The sequence below is a fragment of the Tursiops truncatus genome, chromosome 1 (assembly GCF_011762595.2).
Source record: "Tursiops truncatus isolate mTurTru1 chromosome 1, mTurTru1.mat.Y, whole genome shotgun sequence".
In the NCBI taxonomy this organism is placed as follows: Eukaryota; Metazoa; Chordata; class Mammalia; order Artiodactyla; family Delphinidae; genus Tursiops; species Tursiops truncatus.
Genome location: NC_047034.1, coordinates 88,552,492 through 88,579,251, shown reverse-complemented (window position 1 = coordinate 88,579,251; position 26,760 = coordinate 88,552,492). Strand labels below are relative to the sequence as shown.

The window sequence follows — 26,760 nt, the reverse complement described above, 5'->3', positions numbered from 1 at the left end:
TGTTAAACTAATTTTGTATTTTCTATTGTATTTTTATTTGCATTCTGGTCAGATCCTGGCTTCTGAGTTTTTCTTTATTTGTATTAATGTTAGATGACGTAGATCAACATTTTTCTAACATAAAAGTAGTTTTTCTAATATAAAAGTAGTTATTCTAATATAAAAGTAGTTTTAAGCAGTTTTTTCAGAATTTTCAGAAAGCATGTTGTTTACCTCTCTTATCCTTTAGGTCTCTAAACCTACATTGCTCAAGAGACTTAGAAACGACTTAAACTGATGGACACTTAAGAATTTGGTTCCAGACTATTGATATAAGTTTCAGACATTTCTAACCTAGTACTTTTTTAAAAAAATGATCTCCCTAGGTTTGCTGGCAAGCAAAGCAAGGTTTAATTTTTTAAGAGTAATAGAGAGACTTATTTAAAAACAAAAACAAAGAAGTCAGAGATTTTTTGAATGAATCGAAAAAGTCCAGGGATAAGACTAGGTGGAAGCACGAACTCCCTGTGGGTTGTGCTCCATCCCAATTTTTAATGGAAGTAATGCAGAGCAGAAACTTCTAAGTATCCAGACTGTGTTCTTCATCTTGGTGACCTCTTTAAATGTACTCTTAGGATTGTCATCATCTTTTAGTATTGTCAGGCCTGCTACCTTAATCTTTGTTTATAAATCAAAGGTTAAAGAAGTACAAAGTAGCATTTTAAATGACAAAAAGGCCTCTGTCCTTAGTGCAGTCTTGTAATTAAGCACAGTCGTTCTGCCTTTGGGCATCTGTAATTAAGACCAAATAGGTAGATGGTTTTATAGATGGGGCCTGAAATTTGGGGGATTGTAGAAATGATTATATTTATACAGCAGAAATCTCCATTTATTGTCTGCTATCCAGTGCTAGGAAAGCTCAATGCTGTCCATTCTGATCTTGAGGACGTTGACAGTCCCAGGGATGATTGAATTTTCCAGCTCCACAAATGGAAGGAGGCTGGCTATTTGCATAAAAGAAGCGAGGAATTACTTTTGGGGAAGCAGTCAGGAAGCCCATTTTGAGTAATTTCATGAACCTCTTGAATTGCCTCTCAGTTCAGTAGAACTCATTAAAGCAATCAAGGTTTTTAATGGCTACACTAGTTTTTCTCTCATTTCCTTTCCCATTCTTTAAAGGAGATGTGGTTATAGGGTTAGGGAAGAATATAGAAACAGATGATATAAGTTTGTGAATTTTGTACCAACTCTGAAACACCTGCAGTACTTAATAGGCTACATTAGGGGGTGACATTTCTTTTCTTAATGGATGTTTGATAGTTGAGTTGATGGTTATTAGTATGTCAAAGTAGTGTTTTGAGCAACTAGAATACAAATTGTTAGTGTATTCACTCTTGTTCTTAAAGTTGATTGTGGAACGTTGAATTTTTGTTTCTAAGATACCACTTTGCTGAGATAAAACTCTATAATAATGACAGCTAAACCTAACGAAAGTAAAAAGGTCTTGGTAGACATAGCACTTTGATTTTTATTGTATGGATAGCAATATGCCTTAGTTTTGAGTATGTATTCATTATCCCCCAAAATAGTGGATGTATTCTTCAGTTTCTTGAGCTGTATCTTAAAATTATTGTTCATAAAAATGTTTCACTTTTTGGGTGGGAGAATAATCAAAAAGTTCATACTTCTCTCTACTTGTAGATATAAAACCGATGGGAAAGAAAAGGAGGCAGTCCTTGAAGAAGATGATGACCTCTGGGTCAGAATTCGACATCGGCATATTGCAGTTGTATTAGAGTATGTGAACTCATTTTAATTTTTATTCCACATTTTTAAAATACTAAATACATGATAGTACATTTTGTAATCTTAAAATATTTTTGTAAAGAATTACACCTTAGAAATTTAAAGAATCCTCTTACAATTTGACAGGGAAATTCCCAAGCTTATGAAAGAAATTTCATCAACAAAGAAAGCAACGGAAGGAAAGGTAAGTGTTATTTAACTTTCAAGATAACAATGAAGGTGAATTTTAAAGTCTGTGTAAAATTTTTTATCTATTTAACTTTCCATTTTGGGAAATTTCTAACATACACAAAAGTAGAGAAAATAAACTTTCATGTACCCATTACCTAGCCTCAACAGTTAGCAAAAGTTTCTCTGTCTTGCTCCATTAAAATTTATTTTTAAAAGGCCATTTAGCCAATTGCATTAATGCATTCTTGTTAGATTTTTTTATATTGAGGTATAATTTACCTAAGTAAAGTGCACAAATCTTAAATGTATACTGAATAACTTTTTACATACATATATATGTATTCATACACACACATACCTGTGGAACTACCACCTAAATTAAGGTATAGGACATTTCTGTCATTTCAGAAAGTTGCACAATAATATCTGTGAATAAAGAAAATTTAGCCTGATCCTTTCGAATCTGTATACCTTTTAAACTAGTTTTCTTAGTAGTTAATACCTCCTAGCTGTATAATGTAGACTAGAACTGGTGACAGGATATCCTTGTCTCATTCCCAACCTAAGGGAAAATGTGTTTGATATTTCATCATTGAGTATTATGGTAGTTTTAGATTATTTTAGATACATCCTTTGTCAGATGAAGAAGTTCCCTTCTATTCCATATTTGCCAACAGGTTTTTTTTTGGTTTTGTTTTTTAAATCAGCAGTAGGTGTTGGATTTCATCAAATGCTTTATCAGCACCTATTGAAATTTTTTTCCCTCTTTTATTCTTTTAATGTGATAAGTTACATTCATTGATTCTCTAACATTAAACCAACCATGCATTCTTGGAATTAGCTCCACTTAGTCATGATACTTTATCCTTTTCCTATATCGCACTAGATTCTATTTGCTAATATTTTGCTTAGAATGTTTACTTCTAGGTTTATGAACAATAGTATTTCCCTGTAATAATTCGTGTGTGTGTGTGTGTGTGTGTGTGTGTGTGTGTGTGTGTGTGTGTGAGAGAGAGAGAGAGAGAGAGAGAGAGAGAGAGAGAATCTTGTCAGGTTTTGGCAGCAAAATTATATTGGTCTTTAAATGAGTTGTAATGTTTTCCCTCTCATTCTCTGGAAGTGTTTGTGTAAGATTGTTATTACTTGTCTCATCATTGCTTGGAAGACTTCACAACTGAAGCAGTCTGGGCATGGAGTTTTCCATTTTTATGGGGAAGTCTTTACTTACAAATTCTTTAATAGTTACAGAACTATTCAGATTTTTAATTTTTTTATATCAGTTTTGGGGTGTTCATTTTTAAGGGATTTGTCTATTATATCTTCATTTTCAAATATCCTCTTATTATCTTTTCAGTGTCTGTAGAACCTATAGCTGTGTGCTACTTATTTAATCCTAATATTGTTAATTTGTGTTTTAGCCTACATACTATTAATATCCCTATATATATAATTAGTATTTCAAAGAACCAACTTTTGGCTTTGCTGATTTCTCTACTGTATGTTAGTTTTATGTTGAATTGATTTCTACTCATTTTTATTTCCTACCTTCAGTTTTCTTTGGCTTGTTTTTCTTTTTCTAACTTCTTGAGTTGTATGTTTACAGCACTGATTTTCAACCTTTTTTCTCTTACTATATATATTTATTTATTTCCTTCTTAACATTGTTGTAGCTGCATTCCCCAAGTTTTGGAATAACCTATTTTTATTTCGATTCAGCTCAAAATGTTTTCTAACTCTCATTGTGATTTCTTCTTTGACTTATGTGTTATATAGGAATATGTTTTTTAATTTCAAAGAGTTTGGGAATTTTCTACTTGTCTTTCTGTTATTGAATTGTAATTTAACTATATAGTGGTCAGAGAATGTGCAATGTATGATTTCAGTCCTTTGAAATTTGTTCAGACTTGACTTGTGACCTGTCATACGATCTATTGTGGTTAAGTACCCAATGTGTACTTGAATACAAATTCTATGTGTGTCAATTAAATCAAGTTGGTTCATCATGTTATTCAAATATTCTATTTCTTTACTCATTTTTTATCTGGTTTTTATATCAGTTACTGAGAATGGTATCGGTTATGGCTATGAATTAGTCTATTTTTTTTAGAATATTGTCAACTTTCAAAGCTATATCAACTGATAAAGCCATGTTAATTATAGTCTTTATAAATTTAAGATAGTTACCTTTCTGTTGAATTTATCTTTTATCAATACAAAATGTCATTTTGTTTTTCATTTGCAATATTTCTTGACTTAAGCTCTACTTTGTCTGATTTTAATATAGCCATACCTGCTTTATTTTGGCTAGTGTTTACATGGTATATCTTTTCTCATCCTTTATTTTCTCCAATTTGTGCCTTTATGTTTAAAGTGTGCTTCTTAAAAAGAGTTTGTATTGATAGTTGAGGTTTGTTTGTTTATTCAATCTGATGATCCTTATCTTTTAATTAGAATGTTTAAGTCCATCTGTATTTCATGTAATTATTGATATAGTTGAATTTGTTACCATCTTATTTGTTTTCTCTTTATTTTATCCTTTTCCTTTTCTGCCTTCTTTATATATATAGGCCTTTTTTTTTTCTTTAAACTATTCCATTTTGTCTCCAAAATAAACTTCTGTTTTACCTTTTGGTATCCTTCCTGTAGTCATCATGTTGGGTACTACAAAATGTATCCTTATATTATCACAGTGTACCTTAAAGTATACTTTTGCCATGTCCTAAAGAATTCAAGAACCTTATAATAGTTTAACTCCATTTACCTCCCTTTGTCTTTTGTGCTATTGTTGTCATATACTTTACTTTAACATGTGTTATAAAGTCAGGATGTTATTTTTGTTTTAAATTCTCAATAGACTTTTATATTGTCCACATAAATTTGAAATCTGTTGTTATTTATTCCTTATTGCTCTTCAGTGTTTCCATCTGGGCTGGATGATTTCTCTCAACTTTTGTTTTTATCTAAGGATATCTGTGTTTTACGGGTTTTACAGAGACACTTACTGTATTTAGAATTCAAAGTTGGCAGTTCTTTTTTTTCTTTCAGCAATTTAAAGATTTAAATATGTCACCTTTTGGCTACCATCATTTCTGTTAAAGAAGCCAGCTGTCATGTTACTGTTAATTTCCTGAAGATAAAGTGTCTTTTTAAAGATTTTTGTCTTTATCTTTTAGTTTTAGCAATGTGACCATAATATGCCTTACTATGATGTGTTATTGTTGGTATTTATCCTCCTTGGGTTTATTGAGCTTCTTGAATCACTGGGTTGGTAACTTTCTTCATATTTGTAAAATTCTTGGCTCTTATTTCCTCACATCTTGATTTTGTCCTAGTCTGTCTTTCCTCTCCTTCTAGGATTCCATTCACTTGTGTTTTAGATTTTTGGACCATATTCTACGTCTCTTCTATTCTGTTCCTTATTTTCCCACTTTTTTCCTCCTCTGTGCTTTAATTAAATATTTTCTATTAACCTGACTTTCAGTCCCCTACTTTTTTTTTTTTTTTGTGGTACACGGGCCTCGCACTGTTGTGGCCTCTCCCGTTGCAGAGCACAGGCTCCGGACGCGCAGGCCCAGCGGCCATGGCTCATGGGCCCAGCCGCTCCGCAGCATATGGGATCTTCCCGGACCGGGACACGAACCCATGTCCCCTGCATTGGCAGGCGGACTCTCAACCACTGTGCCACCAGGGAAGCCCGAGTCTCCTACTTTTGTCTGTTGTATCCAGTCTGCAGTTAAACCCATTCAACATATTGTTTCTTAAACTGCATTAGAAAGTAAAGTTCCCCCTTTATAGTATAAAATTGTATGAGTTTTGACAAATGTATACTCTCATATAACCACAACCAAGATATAGAACAATTCCATCAACACCTCCCCCCACAATTGCCTTGTGCCACTTTGTAGGCAACCTCTCCACTCAACTCTGATCCCCTCAGAAACACTGATCTATTTTCTTTCCTATAGTTTTGCCTTTTCTAGAATGACAGCTAAATAGAATAATACAATATGGCTTTTTCATTTAATATAATGCACTTGACATTCATCCATGTGACATGTAACAGGAGCTTCAACACTTTTTATTGCTGAGTAGTATTCCATTGTATGGATATACTACATTTTATCTGTTCACAAGTTGCAGAACATTTAGGTTTTTTCCAAGTTGTTGACAATTACAAATAAAGCCACTGTGAACATTCAGGTTTTGTGTGAACAAATGTTTTCATTCAGTTGGATAAATAAGAGTAAGATTGCTGGGTCATATGGTAAATGTATATTTAATTTTCTAGGAAACTTCCAAACTGTTTTCCTAATTTGCTGTACCATTTTACAGTCTCACCAACAATGTATGAGTCATTCGTTGTGTTTTTAATTTCAAAGTTGCATTTAATTCTAGGGCATCCATTGAATTTTTTTTTTTTTTTTTTTTTGTGGTACGCGGGCCTCTCAATGTTGTGGCCTCTCCCGCTGCGGAGCACAGGCTCCGGACGCGCAGGCTCAGCGGCCATGGCTCACAGGCCCAGCCACTCCGTGGCATGTGGGATCCTCCGGACCGGGGCACGAACCCGCGTCCCCTGCATCGGCAGGCGGACTCAACCACTGCACCACCAGGGAAGCCCCATTGAATTTTTTTAATAAAGTCTATAATTCTCTATTGAAATACTCCATCTTTTCATTCATTTAGTTCATCTTTTCCCCTGTTTTCTTTAACATAAGTATGATATTTTAAAGTCCTTGTCTGCTAACTCCAGCGTCTGGGTTTTCTTGGGTCTACTTTTATTGACTGTTTCATCACTTGAGTATCCATCACTTTTTCCTGTTTTACATGTCCAGTAATATATTACTGTATGTTAGACATTGTGGATGCTATGTTGCAAAGGCTCTTGGTGATGTTCTCTTTACTAAGAGTATTGAGTTCTGTTCTGGCAGGCAGTTAATTTTTTAGTGAATAACCTTGATTCTGTTGAGACTTCATGTCAGGCTTTTGTTATGTTGAGTGTATTTCACTTTTGCATTTAGTCTGAAGATATAGTCCTTCCAGGACTAAATGTCTGGGATGTTCACTTAGAACTGTCTACTTTGTCTGGATCAGAGAATGCCAATATTGTCTTGCATTAAGACCCCTCTGAAATCTCTGCAGTCGTTCTCTGCTAGGCCTTTAAGAGTTATGCCCTGTATATGTGCAGCTTAGTATTTGGCCAGGGATGCTAAGGCAACCCTTCTACACGTCTTTGAGTTATGTTGTGACTGGCTCTTTTCTGTATTAACCCTGGACCCCAACCCCTACCTCAGTAGCCCCAAACTCTGATCTCTTTTTCCTCTGCCCAGAGAGACTTGCTTTCTACTTAAACTCTACTTCCTTTCACTGTGTTTTGGAAAATGTTTCAGGGAAGAGCCAGGATGAGTGCAGGGATCACCGTCTATGCTTTCCTTTGCTCAAGTAACCTAGCTTTGAGCTATTTTTGAAAAATCCTTTGCCTGAAAGCTGTTGTCTTTTTTATTTTGTCCAATTTTGTTTTTGTTTATGGAGGGAGAATTTTTTTCTTTTTTTTTTTGCGGTACGCGGGCCTCTCACTGTGTGGCCTCTCGTGTTGTGGAGCACAGGCTCTGGACGCACAGGCTCAGTGGCCATGGCTCACGGGCCCAGCCGCTCCGCGACATGTGGGATCCTCCCAGACTGGGGAACGAACCCGTGTCCCCTGTATCGGCAGGCGGACTCTCAACCACTGCGCCACCAGGGAACCCCCCGGAGAATAATTTTTATATCAGTTACTTTATCATGGCTGCAACTGGAAACCTTGAATTTGTTTTCTTTTTAAAATTGCCAAATATTTAGTAAATTAGTAAATATTTAAAACTACAGGATTTTAAAGTTGTTATATAAAAATAACTGAATCATAAGTTTGTTTTAAAAAATGTTTTATTTTTCCTAGACATCACTTAGTGCTCTTGCCCAACTGATGAAAAAGATGCCCCATTTCCGTAAACAGATTACTAAGGTAAGCAGTATCATACAGAAGATATGTTATCATTTTTAGTTTATTAGTCCATCCAGTTCTGTAGTCAGGTTTAGCAGTGGGTGTCATGGAATACTTGGTGTTAGTTGTCCTCTAAAACCTTACTTTAGGTCTGAGAAATACCCCAAATATCTAAGCTCCCCAATAGAGTTCTCTCTATATATACTCTTGATTTATATCTTTATCTTGAATAGCCAAACAGAAAAAGCTTAATATTTATCAACTTAATAAGAAGATTCAACATTGGATTGACAAGTGGTTGTTGTTATACTTGGTTCGTTGAATTAATAGTTATTTTTAAAATTTTATTTATTTATTTATTTATTTTTGGTTGCATTGGGTCTTCATTGCTGCATGCCGGCTTTCTCTAGTTGTGGTAAGCAGGGGCTACTCTTCATTGCGGTGTGCGGACTTCTTACTGTGGTGACTTCTCTTGTTGTGGAGCATGGGCTGTAGGCATGCTGGCTTCAGTAGTGGTGGCGCACAGGCTTAGTTGCTCCGCGGCATGTGGGATCTTCCTGGACCAGGGCTCAAACCCGTGTCCCCCTGCATTGACAGGCGGATTCTTAACCACTGCGCCACCAGGGATGTCTGAATTAATAGTTATATATCAGTAGATTTAAGAGCAATCAAAGTTGTGTGGGCAGGTAAAGTTTTGTTTTTTTGCTGTTCCAGTCCTTCTTACAAGTATTTATCAGAATAATATTTACATATTTTTATCATATTGCTTCCTAATCAAGAATCAATAACATAAATTCAAACTTTTTCTGCTTGCCTTTAAGGACTTCACTATTTTTTTCTCACCTTATTTTTCACTACTCATAAGCCCAACACAAATTCAACCCTTCCATTCTGTTTTTTGTGGTCTGTTGATTATCCCCTGTAGATCATGGTAATTTTCACTTTTTTCCGTTCTCGAGATGTTTCCCTTGATCTACATGGTACCTCCTTCCCACCAAAGCCCATGCTTTCCTTCAGGCCCATCTCAAAAGTTTAATATTATCAGTTACACAGAAAGAAATGAAAATGCTTTAAATGATTGATTTCTTCTGTTTTTCAGCAAGTTGTTCATCTTAACTTAGCAGAAGATTGCATGAATAAGTTCAAGCCTAATATAGAAAAGCTCTGCAAAACTGAACAGGTATGTGCAGAGCCAGAAATACCTATGTTCAGGATAGATTTCCAGAATTAACTTTGTAACGTAAAACCTAACTTTTTGTTCAATACAGTGCACTAGATCACAGAACCTCTTTTAGAAGGAGACTCACCCACTTGGTTTAATACATCATTCCTTACCAACGCTAACAAGTAGCTATACAGTATCATAGTAAGCAGTCCCTCCTAATCTGTGATTATGCATTTTTGGTTGAATGGGATGATTTAAGTGTTTGGAGCATTAATTCAGGGTAGCACTGTTGGCAGGCCTTTTTCAGTGGGTGCAGCATTTAAGGCAGCATCCTGCAGAGTACTGTGTAGGCACATTTAATTAAAGTCTCCTCTATAATGCCAAAACTATTTAGATCAGTGCTGTCTAATAGAAATAGATTGCAAGTCATGTATAATTTTAAATATTCTAGTAGTCACATTAAAAAGGTAAAAAGAAATGAGTGTGGTTAACTTTATTTGATTTAACCCAGTATATCCAAAATATTATTTTGACATGTAATCAATATAAAACAATTATTGAAATATTTTACATCCTTTTTTTCACAAACAAGTCCTCAGAATCTGGTGTTTTAACTTAGAGCACATCTTAATTCAGACTAGACACATTTCAAGTGCTCAGTAGCCACATGCAGCTCATGTCTACCATATTAGCAAAGGTATAGATTAATGATTTTCTTCTCTGAATTATTTTTTGACTTTTTACATTTTGTACAGTATTAGTTTACAAGTGATACTCACATTTTCCTGTGAAAAGGCATCAGTGTTCCATTAAAATTTGGCAAGTTTTAGTAATAGGTTTTTTTTAACTGAAAAATGAATTTGGATCATAGACCACTAACCATATTTCATTTTCGTTAAGGACCTGGCACTTGGAACTGACGCAGAAGGACAGAAAGTCAAAGATGCTATGCGAGTACTCCTTCCAGTTCTGCTCAGCAAAAATCATGATAATTATGATAAAATAAGAGCAATCCTACTTTATATATTCAGTATTAATGGTAATGCAGACTGTTTATTTTCTTGAATATATTAAAATACCCAGCTCTAAAATCATTTTACAATAAGTGGTTTACTATTTGATCATAAGAAAATCTTAGAAAATTCAAAAGTAGTGGCTACAGTTGGTTAAGATAAATAAAAGGAAAAATGTGAAATTGGGAGTGTACTGAAGGGTATATAATTTAAATGTTTGCTTTTTTAAAAAAAGCTTTATTCTTGGATACCTAAAACCTGGAAATGATTATGGTAGCAATTATTTGACTGTGCTCTCATATTTTACTTATCTAAGGAACTACGGAAGAAAACTTGGACAGGTTGATCCAGAATGTAAAGATAGAAAATGAGAGTGACATGATTCGTAACTGGAGTTACCTTGGTGTTCCCATTGTCCCTCCCGTAAGAAATTTTACATTCTGTATATACTTATACATACGCATGTGTGGTCATTTGCATTAAATATGTTTTCTTATCTGGGAATCCATGTGGACAGTCTTAATTTTACTCTGTTGATTTGGTAAGTAAAATATTAATAATTTCATTTTTTTCCATATATGGGTAATTTGGACAAGTACATTTTTCTAGTGAATTTATATCTTACAGCTTCTGTTGTAATTTGCTATTTACGCTTTTCTTTTTATGATTCATTTATAGCAGAATTTGAAGAACTCTGTATAGAATCTCACTCTTTCCCATCGAGTTTTATATAAGCACTTTGGAGTAAACATATTTTCTGATATTATCACAAATTTTATCATTAATGCACAAAATACTGTGAAGTTACATGACCACACCTGTTCAGATTTTTTGAGTAGGCTTTTCCACTCTTAGTTTTAAGTCAACTGCACCATAGTGTTTGTTGTAAATTAAACATCTTGTTAGAAAACTTAAGAGAATATCACTAAATAAAATTACTGATTTTTAATTTTTTCCTCTAATTATATTAGTCTCAACAAGGCAAACCATTAAGAAAGGATCGGTCTGCAGAAGAAACGTTTCAGCTCTCTCGATGGACACCTTTTATCAAAGATATTTTGGAGGTAAAATTAATTAAATTTTATTTATACCTGAGTGCCCTTCTGTACAATATTTTTTACTCTTTGTATATTTATCTGTCAGTCTGCGCATATCTATGGGTCAGGAATTATCTGCAGTACTGGGAGAGTTCACAAAAGAAGGCTGTATCTGGTGTTAAGGGAGGAAAGGAAACTCTTGAAGATTCTCTCCTTAAAGACTGCAAATTCATACCACTGACTGACTCAAAATAAATTAAAAAAAATAAAGCACACACATGTTTTATGAAAAAAACTCTGTTTGAAATAACTATATGTAGCAGAAATATAAATAATTTAGTTGAATGAAAGTTCAACAAAATAACATTTGTTTATGACCACTATTAGAAAGTGTTAGACTCCAGTATTCTTGGAAATGTATTTGTGATTAAAATGTAAACCTCCAATGGAATATTACCCAGCCATACAAAGAAACGAAATTGAGTTATTTGTAGTGAGGTGGATGGACCTAGAGACTGTCGTACAGAGTGAAGTAAGTCAGAAAGAGAAAAATACCATATGCTAACACATATATATGGAATCTTAAAAAGAAATGGTTCTGAAGAACCTGGGGCAGGACAGGAATAAAGACGCAGATGTAGAGAATGGACTTGAGGACACGGGGAGGGGGAAGGGTAAGCTGGGACGAAGTGAGAGAGTGGCATGGACTTATATATACTACCAGATATAAAATAGATAGTTAGTGGGAAGCAGCTTCACAGCACAGGGAGATCAGCTCGGTGCTTTGTGACCACCTAGAGGGGTGGGATAGGGAGGGTGGGAGGGAAACACAAGAGGGAGGAGATATGGAAATATATGTATATGTATAGCTGATTCACTTTATTATAAAGCAGAAACTAACACACCATTGTAAAGCAATTATACTCCAGTAAAGATGTTAAGAAAAAAATGTAAGCCTCACTATAGTTTGCTTTTATAGTCAACAGATGGCTGATGCCTTTAGTACTGTTTACTTTTAGAAAATAATATTCAATTATAGGAAATCAGAAAATGAACTAATAAAAATCACATTATGAGCTCAATAAAGCCATGACATTGATTCTTCAGTCATAATCAGATAGTTCTATTTATTCTAATTTGCCTTTAACTTATTAAACTTTAATTTCTACTTTCCTATGGAAACTAATTGTGTACAATTTATTCCTATGATTTTTCTGTTTTACTTGACTAATTCTATGTCATTCACACATGCTTAATATAGATGAAAAGTTTAAAGAGTTCAGACTTTTTTTTCTGCAGCATAAGTTGTTTTTTTTTTCCTGATCCATAACAAGGATATAGAACTAAGTAGTTTTTCTTTGCTAGTATTTTAAAAATAAGAATTGACCTTCTCAAACCCTTTAACAAGAATTTGCATATTAAATTCAGAAAACCCACTTTTACCTCAGTGGCAGTCTATGGCCTTCAGGGTTTCAACTGAAACTTGGTTTCTTCACATCTTGCAGTCTTATTGAAATATTCTAGGACTTCTGAGTACCTTGTGCCCATTCCTTGTCCATTCCTACTTATTGATACCATTTGTACAACCATGCTCTAATGCAGTGGTCTCTAAACTTTCTTGATCATGCATACTTAATCATAATAGATGTGATCAGGAGCCTAGAGTATATGATTATTTATTTATAAACTATATAAATTCTGTATTGATAAAATACTATGTGTATAGTATATACAATTACACAAAAATATATAATAAAATATTAACCCTAAAAAGAAGGAAAATTTTAAAAATGAAATGAAAAGGAAAGCCTTGCTCATCCCATTGGCTTGTCTTGAATACACCTAGGCCACATTCTGTTTTAGAGCCACCGCTATGAAGGGCAAGGCCTGGACTCCAGTAGCCTAAGAGGTCTGTCAGGATTAAGATGGTATTTAGAAACCCCCAGCACTGGGCTTCCCTGGTGGCGCAGTGGTTAAGAATCTGCCTGCCAATGCAGGGGACACGGGTTCAAGCCCTGGTCTGGGAAGATCCCACATGCTGCGGAGCAGCTAAGCCCATACGCCACAACTACTGAGCCTGTGCTCTAGAGCCCGTGTGCCACAGCTACTGAAGCCCACATGCCTAGAGCCCGTGCTCCGCAACAAGAGAAGCCATCGCAATGAGAAGACCGTGCACTGCAACGAAGAGTAGCCCTTGCTCACCACAACTAGAGAAAGCCCGTGCACAGCAAGAAAAGACCCAACACAGCCTAAATAAATAAATAAATAATAAAATAAATAAATTTATTTTCTAAAAAAGGAACCCCTAGCACTCTAAAGATAAAGATCCTTATAAGGTACCTGGAATTCTCACACCAAAATGGGAACCCTCCAGATGAAGAAATACAGGCATGCAATAAATATTAGTTTAATAAGTAAATGATTTCATTAATTTTTGTAGCAATTAAGATTTGTTTCAAAAAGAGGACTAACCTTATTTTATTAAATATATATCCTTATGTTCCTTAATTGTAAACACAAGTTTTGAGTTTTATGTAAAACAAACAAAATCCTGGAATTTACAATATTTTCTTGGTGGTTTTAATTCTTTTCTTTCCTAGGATGCCATTGATAATAGATTAGATTCAAAAGAGTGGCCATATTGTTCCCAGTGTCCAGCAGTATGGAATGGCTCAGGAGCTGTAAGGTAAAACCTATAAATGAAAACCAGTGAAATTTTCACTATGAAATTACAGACTAATAACTGAAAAGATACACAGGTATTCCTATATTGGTAACTCTTCTTGAAGCATATAGTCACTTAAAAGGCAGTTTTTCTTTAACTGTAACCTGTTTTAGATGAGTCCAGATAAGCAATATGAAAATGTGCCTTATTATAAAAAAAACTTTAATGAAACTAGAGAAGAATTTCTCCACTCATCTTTTTTTTTCTTCACATTAGCGGAGGACATAATCCTTTTTGATGATTTTTTTGGTGATAAAATATTTGAGACATTCAGAAAGCTATAGACAATATTATAATGCATACCCTATACTCAGTGCCCAGCTTAACAAATGAATCATAAATACAGTTCAAGCTTCCTATATATCACTCTCTGATTTTTATTCTCCCTTTCTTCACTATCCTGAATTTGGTGTTTACCATTCACCTGTGCATCTTTATTTTATTTTATTTTTTTTTTTTGCGGCACGCGGGCCTCTCACTGTTGTAGCCTCTCCCATTGCGGAGCACAGGCTCCGGACGCACAGGCTCAGCGGCCATGGCTCACGGGCCCAGCCGCTCCGCGGCATGTGGGATCTTCCCGGACCGGGGCACAAACCCGTGTCCCCTGCATCAGCAGGCGGACTCTCAACCACTGCGCCACCAGGGGCGCACTGTGCATCTTTATACATTTCTACATATATCTGTATTCTAAATTATGTATAGAGTTGTGTTTTGCAGGATTTTTCTCTTGGTCTTTGGCTTTTAGCAGTTTAACTATGATGTGTCTAGGCGGAGTTCTTTTTGTGTTTATTCTACCTGGGGTAGTTGAGTTTTCTTGGATCTACAAGTTAATATTTTTCATCAAATTTTGGGAAGTTTTCAGTTGCTGTTACTTCAAATTTTTTTTCTGCCTGTTTCTCTCTCCCTCTTCTTTTGAAACTCCATTACTCATGTGTTGGAAAGTTTGACTTTGTCTCATGGGTCACTGAGGCTGTTTACCTTTCTTCCACCTTTTTTCTTTCTGTTCTTCAGATATGCTAATATCTATTGATCCATCTTCAATTCTTTGATTCTTTCTTCTGACATCTCAAATCTGCTATTGAGCCCATCTAGTGAATTTTTCATTTCAGTTATTGTGCTTTTCACATTTTGAATTTCCATTTGCTTCTTTTTTAGTTTCCATTTCTCTTTTGAAATTCCCCATTGATTAACATAGTATCAGCATGCTTTTCTTTAATTATTTGATCATATTTATAATAGATTCTTCAAAGTCTGCTAATCCAACATCTGGATTCACTCAGGGTCAGTTTCTATTGATGGCTTTTTTCCAACGTGTGGGACACACTTTACTGTTTTCTTACATATCTACTAATTTTTGCTTGAAAGTTGGATCTTTTAGATACTGTACTGTAGCAACTCTAAATTGTTTTTTGTTTTAGTAACTTGTGTGGACTTAAGCTGTGGGATCACTGCCCCTTGCAGTTTAGCCACTGATGTCATTGCAGGGGTTTTTAATTTTAAATTTAATTTTTTTGCTTGGTTCCTAGTGGTTGCCCTATGTCTGAATAGTTTAGAGGTCAGCCAGTTACCTGGGCAGAGGTTGTGTTTAGACACCTCACGCCTTCCATCATCTGCTGATCAATCTGAGTGTGGGTTAAGAACTGCATTACAAGTCAGAGTCAGTTCTTGAGTCTTCCCCCCCACCACCACCACCCTTCTTTTTTTTCCTATTCTTTCCCTGGGCTTTCTCTGGCTTGTCCTGGCACAAGCATAATTTGGCAGTCAGCTAAGGATGTGGGGAGAGTTTGTCTTTGTCTTCTTTGGCTTTCGTATGTTCAGGATTTCCCCATTAAATTTCTGGCTGATGTGCCACCTATCCCATACTGGGACCAAGATGTTGTGCTACCAGAGCTGCAGGTCTTCCTGTTCTAAACCAGGTCTGCTGTTTTTAACTAGCAAAGCTGCAGGATTTTGTACTCCCTTCGCTCCCTACCTTGAATCAAGTCTTCCACCTCAGGCAGTAAAGTTGGTGGTTTTCTCAGCCAGCCTGAGGTCAGTAAAGCTATAGTTTTTGCTGACTGAGTTGGAAGAACAGTGCAGGTTGAGTGTAGCCTCAGGCTAGAAGGTCACGTAGTCACTACCACCATTCTTACCAATATGCTAACATATTTTTTAAGAGTAAATGCTTCTCAATTTGCTGTTTGCCTGTGGTTGATTTCCAAGTGACCTGAACTGGTTTTTCCCCCCACAACTTCATCCAGGTTTATACTTGTTTTCTTGGACGGCAATCTTCTGACCATCTTATTCCGCCATGACCACAAGTTGTCTTTGACTGTGTTTTTAATCTTAATATACATGGTGTCATCTTGTATGTGTCCTCCTGCAACTTCCTTTTTAAATTTCCCTCAACATTATGTTTGTGAAATGTATCCCAAATTGATAACATGCATAAATTTTCACTGCTGGTTGGTGTATTCTTATGTGAGTATCACAGTTTATTCATGTATTTTCCACACAAAGGAAATTTAGGCTGTGTCAAAACTGGCAGCATTACAAACAATATGCAATGAGCATTCTTGTACATTTACGTGTGTTTGAGTATATCTCTAGGGTGATTCTCTTGGTCTGAGGACTTTTTCTTTAGTTTTATTTTTCCCTTTTCTCCTGGTTTGGAAGTTATATAGCCTTTTTGTACTTTTGTAGCTATTATCCTTAGAATTTTAGTACACTTCTTTGACTGAACAAAGTCTGAGATTAGTTATCTTTGCCCTTCTCATGAACAATACAGAACTTTAGAACAACTTAATTCAAACTACACACCCTTTAAATGTTCTCTTAATTGTTTTCACCTTATATCTTTTTTATTTCCCAAATTAATGATGAGCATTATTATTTTTTTAGTTGTGTGTGCATACTAACCAGTTATATTGCGCACCACTTCTGCTTTCATCCCTTTTTTTAAAAATTAATTTTATTTTACTTTTGGCTGCGTTGGGTCTTTGTTGCTGCACGCAGGAGTTGCAGTGAGTGGGGTCTACTCTTTGTTGTGGTGCACAGGCTTCTCATTGCAGTGGCTTCTCTTGTTGTGGAGCATGGGCTCTAGGTGCATGGGCTTCACTGGTTGTGGCATGCGGGCTCAGTAATTGTGGCTCATGGGCTCTAGAGCACAGGCTCAGTAGTTGTGCCGCACGGGCTTAGTTGCTCCATGGCATGTGGGATCTTCCCGGACCAGGGATCAAACCTGTGTCCCCTGCATTGGCAGGTGGATTCTTAACCACTGCACCACCAGGGGAGTCCCTTGCATCCCGTTTTTTGGGCTCATTTGTTTTCTTTTCTGAAATATATCCTATCCTTTAGAAGTTTCTTCAGTGTGGGTCTGTTGGTGGTAGGGTCTCTGTGGTTTTGTCTGTCTGAAAATGTCTTCATTTTGTCATTGTTCTTATATGATAGCTTTGAATTTCTAGGCTCATGTTAATTTTCACTCAACACTTTGAAATGTTATTCTCCTGTTTCTTGGTTTCCATTTTAGCTCTTGGGAAGGTGTGTGTATGGGGATGGGGTGTTTTCAGACAGTTTTGTCGTACTTTTATAGGTAATTTGCCTTTTCTCTCTGGTGCTTTTTGTGTTTGGTATTCTGTACATTTCCTGTGCTGTGTCTACCTGAGGGTTTATTTTTATTTCTTTCCTTGGGATTCAGTGTGTTTCCTAAAATCTGAAGTTTCATATCTTCCATAAATTCTTCAAATATTGCCACTTCTGCAGTCTTGGTTTTATTCAAACATCTCATTTTATCTTCATGCCTCATAATCCCTCAAGTTTTAATATTTCTTTTACTTTTTGTGTTTCCTTTTGGAAATTTTTCTTTGGATTTAGTTTTCAATTCTTTAGTTCTTTCTTAAATTTGTGCCTAATCTGCTGAGTAAACTGTATATATGTATATATTTTTTGAGCTTCTATGTTCATCGACTTTACTTTTCCTTTAGTTTAGAAGTTCTCCTTGTTTCTTTTTCAAATATGCTTGGACTTCTTTGTTATTTTGTCATGCTTTCTGTTCTACTTTATTATCATTTATCATTTTCAACATACTTAATTTTAGACTATTTTTTACTAAATTCAACATCTGACATTCTTTGGGGTCTAATTTTACTGCCTTTTTCATTTCCGCAGACACTTATGCTTGCTTATTTCCTCATGTGCTTCATAATTTTGGATTCTGAACTTATTTCAGTAGCCAGGATTGAGAGTGGGTACCTTCAGAGAGGTTTTGCATTTGCTTCTGCCGAGGTTAGAGACTTTTTTCTTTTGTGTGTTAATTTCTCAGTTGGGGTTCCCCAGCCTATGAAGGTCGTGTAAATTAGAGCTCTCACGAGACAGGCCTGTGTTGAATTATCAGGCAAGAAGCTTCTTTGTCATCTCCCCTTGCTTTTGAGTGTGTCCTGACCTTATGCTGGGGTGTCACCTCCCCATCTCTACCTTGCACAATATCCAAGACTTTGTCTTCTGTGTTCATTAAACAGGGAAACACCCAGACCCCTTGTTTGCTAAGATTAGACTAACACTGTAAGGCAGAGCAAGCCTCAACTCAGTTTACCACTCTAGTTTTTAGTTTCCTTTGTGCTGCTGCTGGCCCTTGAAGATTGCTCCTACTTGTTTACTTTCAGCTATGCTTTTAAAAAGATGTTTGCTCTTATTTTAACCAATGCCTCTAGGTGCTTTCTAGAGTGAGATTTTCAGGATACAGGGATTTAATCATTATTTATGTGTCTTTCAGAGTGTAAAACACTAGCACAGTGTCTTACACATTTATGTGAAACAAATTAAATGTAATCCTATTGTCCTAAAATTGCTATTCAGAAATTTAAAAATCGTTACAATCACATAATCATTTTGAGCAATATTAATTCCTTTTCTTTTGCTTTCTTACTTTATTTCACTCTCTTTGGAAAGTTTTTAAACCAAGGTTGTACTTTAGTATGTCCTTGATTTATTTTGTATGGGAACCAAGAGTGTATCTTGTTCCTGTTTCATCTTTCAAAGCAAACTACTAAGTGTCTTTACTATTTCTGTTGTTTACTACCTCGTCGTTCCTTAAGATGGCAGATGGAAATTACCATCCAAAGGCTAGACTGAGAACATTATTAAAAGTTTACCATGGACTTCCCTGGTGGCACACTGGTTAAGAATCCGCCTTCCGGGACTTCCTTGGTGGCGCAGTGATTAAGAATCTGCCTGCCAATTCAGGGGACACAGGTTCGAGCCCTGGTCCTGGAAGATCCCACATGCCGTGGAGCTACTGAGCCCGTGTGCCACAACTACTTCAGCCCGCGTGCCTAGAGCCTGTGCTCCACAGCAAAGAGAAGCCACCACAATGAGAAGCCCGCGCACCACAACAGAGTAGCCCCCGCTCGCTGCAACTAGAGAAAGCTCTCACACAGCAACAAAGATCCAATGCAGCCAATAAATAAATAAATAAATAAATTTACTTAAAAAAAAGAATCCCCCTGCCAATGCAGGGGGCACGGGTTCAAGCCCTGGTCTGGGAAGATCCCACATCCCATGGAGCAGCTAAGCCCATGCACCACAACTACTGAGCCTACGCTCTAGAGCCCGCGAGCCACAACTACTGAAGCCCATGCGCCTACAGCCTGTGCTTCACAAGAGAAGCCACCGCAATGAGAAGCCCATGCACCACAATGAAGAGTAGTCCCCACTCGCCACAACTAGAGAAAGCCTGCGTGCAGCAACAAAGACCCAGTGCAGCCAAAAATAAATAAATGAATTTATTTTTAAAAAAAGTTTACCGTGATATCCTACATTGCAGGGTCTTAGAGGTCATCTAGTATATGGTTTCCAAAGTGGGTAATAAGGTGATCTATTGGGTATTATTTTTATACTAGAAAAAGGAGAAATTAAGCTTTATTAGTATATACTAGTACACATATATAATTTATAAACTAATATATATTTTTAATAGATGTACATGTTTATTTTAAAATATTTATTTACTTTTCAAATAAAAGCTCAGAATTTTTACCAGTGGGGTATGGGAACAAAAATAGTGGTTTCTATGACCTAGGGCAGTGCTACCCAATACAACTTTCTTGCAGTGATGGAAATGTCCTATATCTGCACTGTCCTATATGATAACCACTGGCCACATATCATGACTGAGAAACTGAATTTTTAATTTTAGTTAATTTAAATTTAAATAGCCTCATGTGGCTAGTGGCTGCTATCTTGGCCAGTGTGCAGATCTAGAGCAATCTGAGGGGGGAAGTAGTAGAAATTGTAGTTCTATTTGTTTAGTGCTTTCCTAGTACTAGATTCCATACTTAGTGTATTCTGTACATTATTTCATTTGATCTTGAAAACAACCCTTTAGGTTTAGAGAGAGGTTAAGGAACTTGCTAAAAATCATAGAGAATTAAAAAGAAGCAGAATCAGAGTTGAAACCCAGGTGGCTCTCTTTTTTTTTTTTAACAGCATTATTGAGTTACAATTGACTTCATAACGTATATTTTTAAGGTATACAACTTGATGTTTTGATACATATACATTGGGAAATCACCACAAACTAGTTAATATATCCATAATTACCTTTTTTTCCTTTTTTTTTCTTTTCCTTCTTTTGTGGCATAAAGACTTAATTTAAGATCTATCCTCTTAGCATATTTCACATATACAGTACAGTTTTGTTAACTATAGTCACCATGCTGTACATTAGATCTCTAGAACTTACTCATCTTGCATAGCTGAAACTTTGTGCCCTTTGAGCAACATTGCCTCTTTTTCCTCTCCACCCGTTCCCCGGCAACCAACATTGTATCCTCCACTTCTATCAATTTGGCTTTTTTATTTTATTTTATTTTTTTATTTAAAACCAGAACATTTATTGCGCGACTAGTCATTGAAGTCCTTAAGATGAACTGGTTGCTGCAACAGCTGCCCTCTTGGACTTAGGTGTTTTTCCTTCACGGAACCCATGCCTGAATCTGCGGTATACAATTTTTAGGCTCCTCATTCGACCAGTCCGGGTGGTACTTCGTCTTTTAGCTTTAGCACTCCAGTTATACTTTCTCTTCCGCTTGGCAGGATAGCCACATTTGCCACAGGTCGACTTCTGAAGGTGGTAGGCCATAGAGCCACAGCGGTGGCACAACATGTGCGTCTTATTCCGACACTTTCCAAACAATGATGTTCCCTTCATCATCTCGCTTCTGCCACCAAGACCAAAGAGCAGTTTGACTATTTTAGATTCCACATATAAGTGAGATCATGTAGTCTTTCTGAGTCTGGCCTTTTTCACTTAGCATAATATCCTTCAGGTTCATTCATGTTGTTGCAAATGGAAGAATTTGCTTCTTTTTTAAGCCTGAATAATATTCCACTCTCTATATATACCATTTTTTTAATCCATTGATGGACATTTAGGTTGTTTTCATATCTTTCATATCTCATATCTTTCATAATACTGCAGTGACCACAGGAGTGCAGATATGTGTTCGATATCTCCTATAATCATACTTTACTAGTAGAGTTCCAGGAAGGGACGTTCTGGTACCACGTCAGCTCCAAAGCAGCACCTGTGCCTCCCTCACCCCCTCTATGTCTTTAAAACCCTATTGTCTCAATGCCACCCCCCCCTTTTTTAACTTCAGGAAGTCATAGATTTTCAGGTATACTATGTCTTTATCTGAAATAAATAAGACAGGGCCTTAGCTCTATTTTATAGGCAAAAGTGCTGAGCTAGATTATGAGTCATTTGTTCAAACTCTGTAGATCAAAATTGAACTTAAAGTGGGGCTGTCCTGCCTGGCCCTTGATGCTCCAGTCATACCATAGTGAAGTCATTTCCTTAAAATCAATGCAGCTGGTGCCAAATTTGAGTTTGCTTGAGTTGGGCTCTTTTAAAAGACTAAAAGCAGTATGGCTTTGGAAATATTTTTAATGTGTTTGTGTTTATTTTTTAGTGCTCGGCAGAAACCCAGAGCTAATTATTTAGAGGATCGAAAAAATGGGTCTAAGCTGATTGTTTTTGTAATCGGAGGAATTACATACTCTGAAATGCGTTGTGCTTATGAAGTATCTCAGGCACATAAATCCTGTGAAGTTATTATTGGTAAGACTTGTGTTTTCCTCTTTTCTGTTTTTTTAAAACAAACTCTAAATGCAAAAATATATATGTAAAACTTTATCTTGTAATTTACATTTAGGACTAAATTGTTGAGTGCAAAAAAGTATTTTTTAAATCATAGTGTGTTTTATCTGATATACCAGAGTTTTTTCCTGGTTGACTTTCCTGGTTGACTTTTTCCTGGTTGATTTTTTTTTTTAATTAAAATTCTGATTTTGAGAGAATGAGCTTCAGAAATATTCTTTATAATCTTTATAATATATATTATATAACATATTATATATTATATATATTCTTTATAATATTCTAAATATTACATAAAGAATATATCCTTTAAAATATTACATCCTATCCTTTTCTTGCCCTCATGATTAAATAATTTTTGAAACATACATTTCTACTACAGAAATATTTTGTAATTTTTTCTGTCTGTGGACCTGACATTGGCCAGGCCTGTATGGAATTTAGTTTTAAGAGTTTCAGTCAAAGCCACTGATACTGAAACTCTCCTGACCCGTGGAGGTGCCGCGTTTATACGCCAAGCCTCGATCTGCGGCACTGCTTAACAGTTCTCTGTGACTGAACTCACAGTGCCTGTTGCTGTTTTGTCAGGAGGACAGACTAACCTCCAGTTTTGGTCTTCAGTTTATCAATATATAGCACAAAGTGGACAAAGCTGTAGGAGTGGGCAGTGTTTTTGAAGGGTTACTGAGTGTGCTCAATGAAGAGGAAGGATTGAAATACTGTAGTTCAGGCAGATTTCAGGAAGGCATCCTATAGAAATTTTAGGTTGCCCCAAGCTACTGCACTTTGCATATTTGAAGGACAGGACAATATAATTAGCCAAGGAAAATTGATTTAACTGCTGGCCTCTGAAAATTTCTCTTTTCCTCTACCAGGTTCCACGCATATTTTAACACCCAAAAAGCTGTTGGATGATATAAAGATGCTGAATAAACCCAAGGATAAAGTCTCCTTTATTAAAGATGAATAGCATTTTAGCGGGGGAGGGATTTGGAGATTCTTATTAATTTGATCAACTAAAGTAGATCAAGACATTGTGGCTGTCATGTAATTTAAAAAATGTAAATATTTTAAGGAATAATGACTTTTCAAATATATTTCTTAAGGGACTGTTTATGATTGCATATCATTGGATTTGCCTTTTTGTGATACGCGGGCCTCTCACTGTGGTGGCCTCTCCCGATGCACAGGCTCAGCGGCCATGGCTTACGGTCTTCCCGGACCGGGGCACGAACCCATGTCCCCTGCATCGGCAGGCAGACTCTCAACCGCTGCGCCACCAGGGAAGCCCTGGATTTGCCATTTTTAATTTAAATATTGTTGCTGCTTTATAGATGATGAGAAGAAATGTTAAAATGCTTTCTAAAAGGAAATATTTTCAGCTTTGGAACAGAATATATTACAGTTATGGGTAATTTTTCACAGCCACCTATGTACATACTAATTACTTATTAGATACTTATCTGTCTAATGCTGAAGTATAGTTTTTTGGGAAAGAATGATTTTAAATGAAAAGGTTGTAAAAGTAAAAACTGTGAACTTGTATGTATGATAGAATGATTTCCTATAAGTGCAGTTTTTCTTTCAACTGAAATTCATAACTTCTTTTATATGTAAAGTAATTTAGTCATTAATAGGAATAGAATGATTTCACAGCATATACTGTTGCTAGATACTTCTGAAGAACACAATTTTGTATAATTCTGAATAATGTATGTTAAATTAGCAAACAAAAATAATCATGAACATTCTAAGAGAAAATAAATATATACTTACAAAAATTATCTCTGTTTTTTTGGCAGGGAGGAAGGGGAAATTGGGAAATTTTAAAGTTCTAAGTCAGAGAATTACAAAGAAGAAGAAGAATGCATCATAATCTTCCCACCAACATAACTCCCTTTGACCTAAGAAAATAATAATGTAATCTTTGTATATGGTTGGATAATGTAAGGATATGTGTGCACATGTGTTACACAAAGGGAACATCTTCATTTCAAATCTCTCCTTTTACCTGGCCTCATAGTGTTCTATTATAGAGTGGGCTGTAATTTATATATCACTCGTCTTCAGAGTTTTGCTCTTACAAATAATGCAGCATTGTTTGGGTACATACCTGTGCAAACTTACACAAATATTTCTATAATATAAATTTCTAGCAAGGACATAGCTGTCTAAAGTATTTGTGCTTTAAAATACTGATAGATATCACCATTTAAAATTTTTATGTAGGGACTTCCCTGGTGATCCAGGGGCTAAGACTCCACGCTCTCAATGCAGGGGGCCTGGGTTCGATCCCTGGTCAGGGAACTAGATCCTACATGCTGCCATGCTGCAACTAAGTGTTGGCATGCCACAACTAAAAGATCCCCCACACCACAACTAAAAAGACCCCGCACACAACAACTAAAGATCCCACGTGCCACAACTAAGACCCGATGGAGCCAAATAAATAAATTAATTAAATAAATAAATACTAAAAAAATAAAATTTTTATGTAGATCAATCCATCACTTTTCCTGTGTGGCTTGCAAATTTATGTTGTACTTAGAAATATCTTTGTACCTGAGATTGTAAATTCACTCATCGATCTTCTAGAGCATTTTGATAGGTTCATTTTATTTTTTACAGGTAACTCTTTTATCCATCTGGAATTGGTTTTAGTATGAGAATGTGTGCTAGTTATTGTCTCTTAGCACTTGGCATTATGTCCCATGCCTCCCCATTCCATACCACAGGGGATGAAAGCTAAAAAGGAAGTTTTGCAGACTCAAAGGTAAGTGGGGTTCTGAACAGGTTAGATTCTGCCAACGACTTGCATTTGGTCAAGTTTTGAAGTTAGAAGGGAGGCAGAGGCCATCTGCTGCAGCTGTGCCAATGGACAAGCAAGTTGCTGCCGACAGGAGTTGTTTGTAGCAACCAGACTCCACATTTTAGTGTCTCTCACCTGCTTCATGGGTATGAGGCAATGCTGGTGGCAACTGGTGGCATTAACTTCCTGTTCTCTGGATCAGATGGTGATATGACCTTGAATCTAGAAATATGGCCCCTAGTTTCTGCCCTTACAGCTTTTTCCATGATTTTTAAGGACTTAATTCTCTATATGTTAAAACACTTCTTGAAATATCTAGAGGAGTTTCTGTTCTCCCGTGAACCCTGACTGATACAGTATTTAACAGAGATCCATCCTTATTTCTTTCTAAATAGTCAGATACTATACCAAATTTTATTGGGTAATCCCTCTTTCCCCAACTGAACTGAAATACTGCCTTTCTCATAAACTAAGTTTGTATTTTGGTCTATTTCTGGATTCTGTTTTATTGACTTATAGTTTGTATCTCTTTTTCTCTATTTTATTTTTTTTTTAATTTTTATTGGAATATAGTTGATGTACAATGTTGTATTAGTTTCAGGTGTGCAGCAAAGTGAATCAGTTATACATATACCATTCTTTTCCCATATAAGGCATTACAGACTATTGAGTAGAGTTCCCTGTGCTATACAGTAGGTCCTTATTATGTATTTAATATAGAGTTGTGTGTATATGTCAGTCCCAGGCTCCCAGTTTATTCCCTATTTTGATTCATGGTGTGTTAATATGTGGACGTAATCTCTATTCCACCCATACCAAAATTACCGTTATTTTTCAGAATTCCCTGGGTATTACATTTTTTTAAAATGAACTTTAGTCTCGTTAATACCAAAAGTTATTTTGATATTTTCATTAGGTGAACAGTAAATTTATAGGTTAATTTAGGGAAAATATGACCTTAAGAATCATTATTTTCTTTATATAGATCCTGCATATCGCCATAATATTTTTCATGGTTCCATGTGAATTGGATCTTCTATTATGCTTTTCAAACAGATATTTTTTAATTTATTTTTTTGGCTGCGTTTGGTCTTCATTGCTGCGCGCAGGCTTTCCTTTTAGTTGCGGCAAGCGGGGGCTACTCTTCGTTGCAGTGTGCGGGCTTGTCATTGCGGTGGCTTCTCTTGTTGTGGAGCACGGGCTCTAGGCGCGCAGGCTTCAGTAGTTGTGGCTCGCGGGCTCTAGAGTGCAGGCTCAATAGTTGTGGCACACGGGCATAGTTGCTCTGCAGCATATGGGATCTTCCCGGACCAGGGATCAAACCCGTGTTCCCTGCATTGGCAGGCGGATTCCTAACCACTGCGTCACCAGGGAAGCCCTGGATTTTTTTATATATAGGAAAGTTTCTGTTTTTGATATATTAATTTTAGAACTTGATATTTTACTAAGTAATGATAATAAAATAATAATGTGCAAATGCTTACTTTGTGCTTTATATGTGAGGCACTGTTTTTAAGTGTTTATATTACCTCATTCAGTCTTCTCGTTTAATCCTGTGAGGATAGGCACTATTATCATCTCCATTTTAAAGCTGAGAAAAACAAAAGGCACAGAGAGGTAATACAATTTAACCTGGATGACATGTATATGTGGAGAGGAAAGGTGACATTAGTAAACAGCTCTCTTTGTTTTTTTTTAATTGAAGTATAGTTGATTTACACTGTTGTGTTAATTACTGCTGTACAGCAAAGTGATTCAGTTATACATATATATGCTTTTCTTTTAATGTATTCTTTTCCATTATGGTTTATCATAGGATAGTGAATATAGTTCTCTTCGCTATACAGTAGGAACTTGTTGTTTATCCATTCTATATGTAAAAGCTTACGTCTGCTAACCTCAACCTCCCACTGCATCCCTCCCCCAACCCCCTGCCCCTTG

The 26,760-nt window shown here is 36.1% G+C and overlaps 1 protein-coding gene and 1 pseudogene across 3 annotated transcripts in view; one reads left to right on the top strand and one right to left on the bottom strand.

Annotated features, from left to right (window-relative positions):
- Positions 1-23,124, top strand: part of STXBP3 (syntaxin binding protein 3) — a 54,314-nt gene extending 31,190 nt beyond the window's left edge. For 2 of the 3 annotated variants that reach the window (XM_019919744.3, XM_073810129.1), the window contains exons 10-19: positions 1,681-1,776; positions 1,912-1,969; positions 7,889-7,954; positions 9,033-9,113; positions 9,999-10,137; positions 10,428-10,534; positions 11,083-11,175; positions 13,749-13,834; positions 21,823-21,971; positions 22,886-23,124. In XM_019919744.3, the coding sequence (XP_019775303.1) occupies positions 1,681-1,776; positions 1,912-1,969; positions 7,889-7,954; positions 9,033-9,113; positions 9,999-10,137; positions 10,428-10,534; positions 11,083-11,175; positions 13,749-13,834; positions 21,823-21,971; positions 22,886-22,980 (970 nt within the window). In that variant the 3' untranslated portion in view covers positions 22,981-23,124. The remainder of the gene's footprint in view (positions 1-1,680; positions 1,777-1,911; positions 1,970-7,888; positions 7,955-9,032; positions 9,114-9,998; positions 10,138-10,427; positions 10,535-11,082; positions 11,176-13,748; positions 13,835-21,822; positions 21,972-22,885) is intronic. The other variant, XR_012334162.1, reaches the window with a different exon arrangement.
- Positions 19,809-21,828, bottom strand: LOC101318724 (large ribosomal subunit protein eL37 pseudogene; annotated as a pseudogene).
- Positions 23,125-26,760: the final 3,636 nt, after the last annotated feature.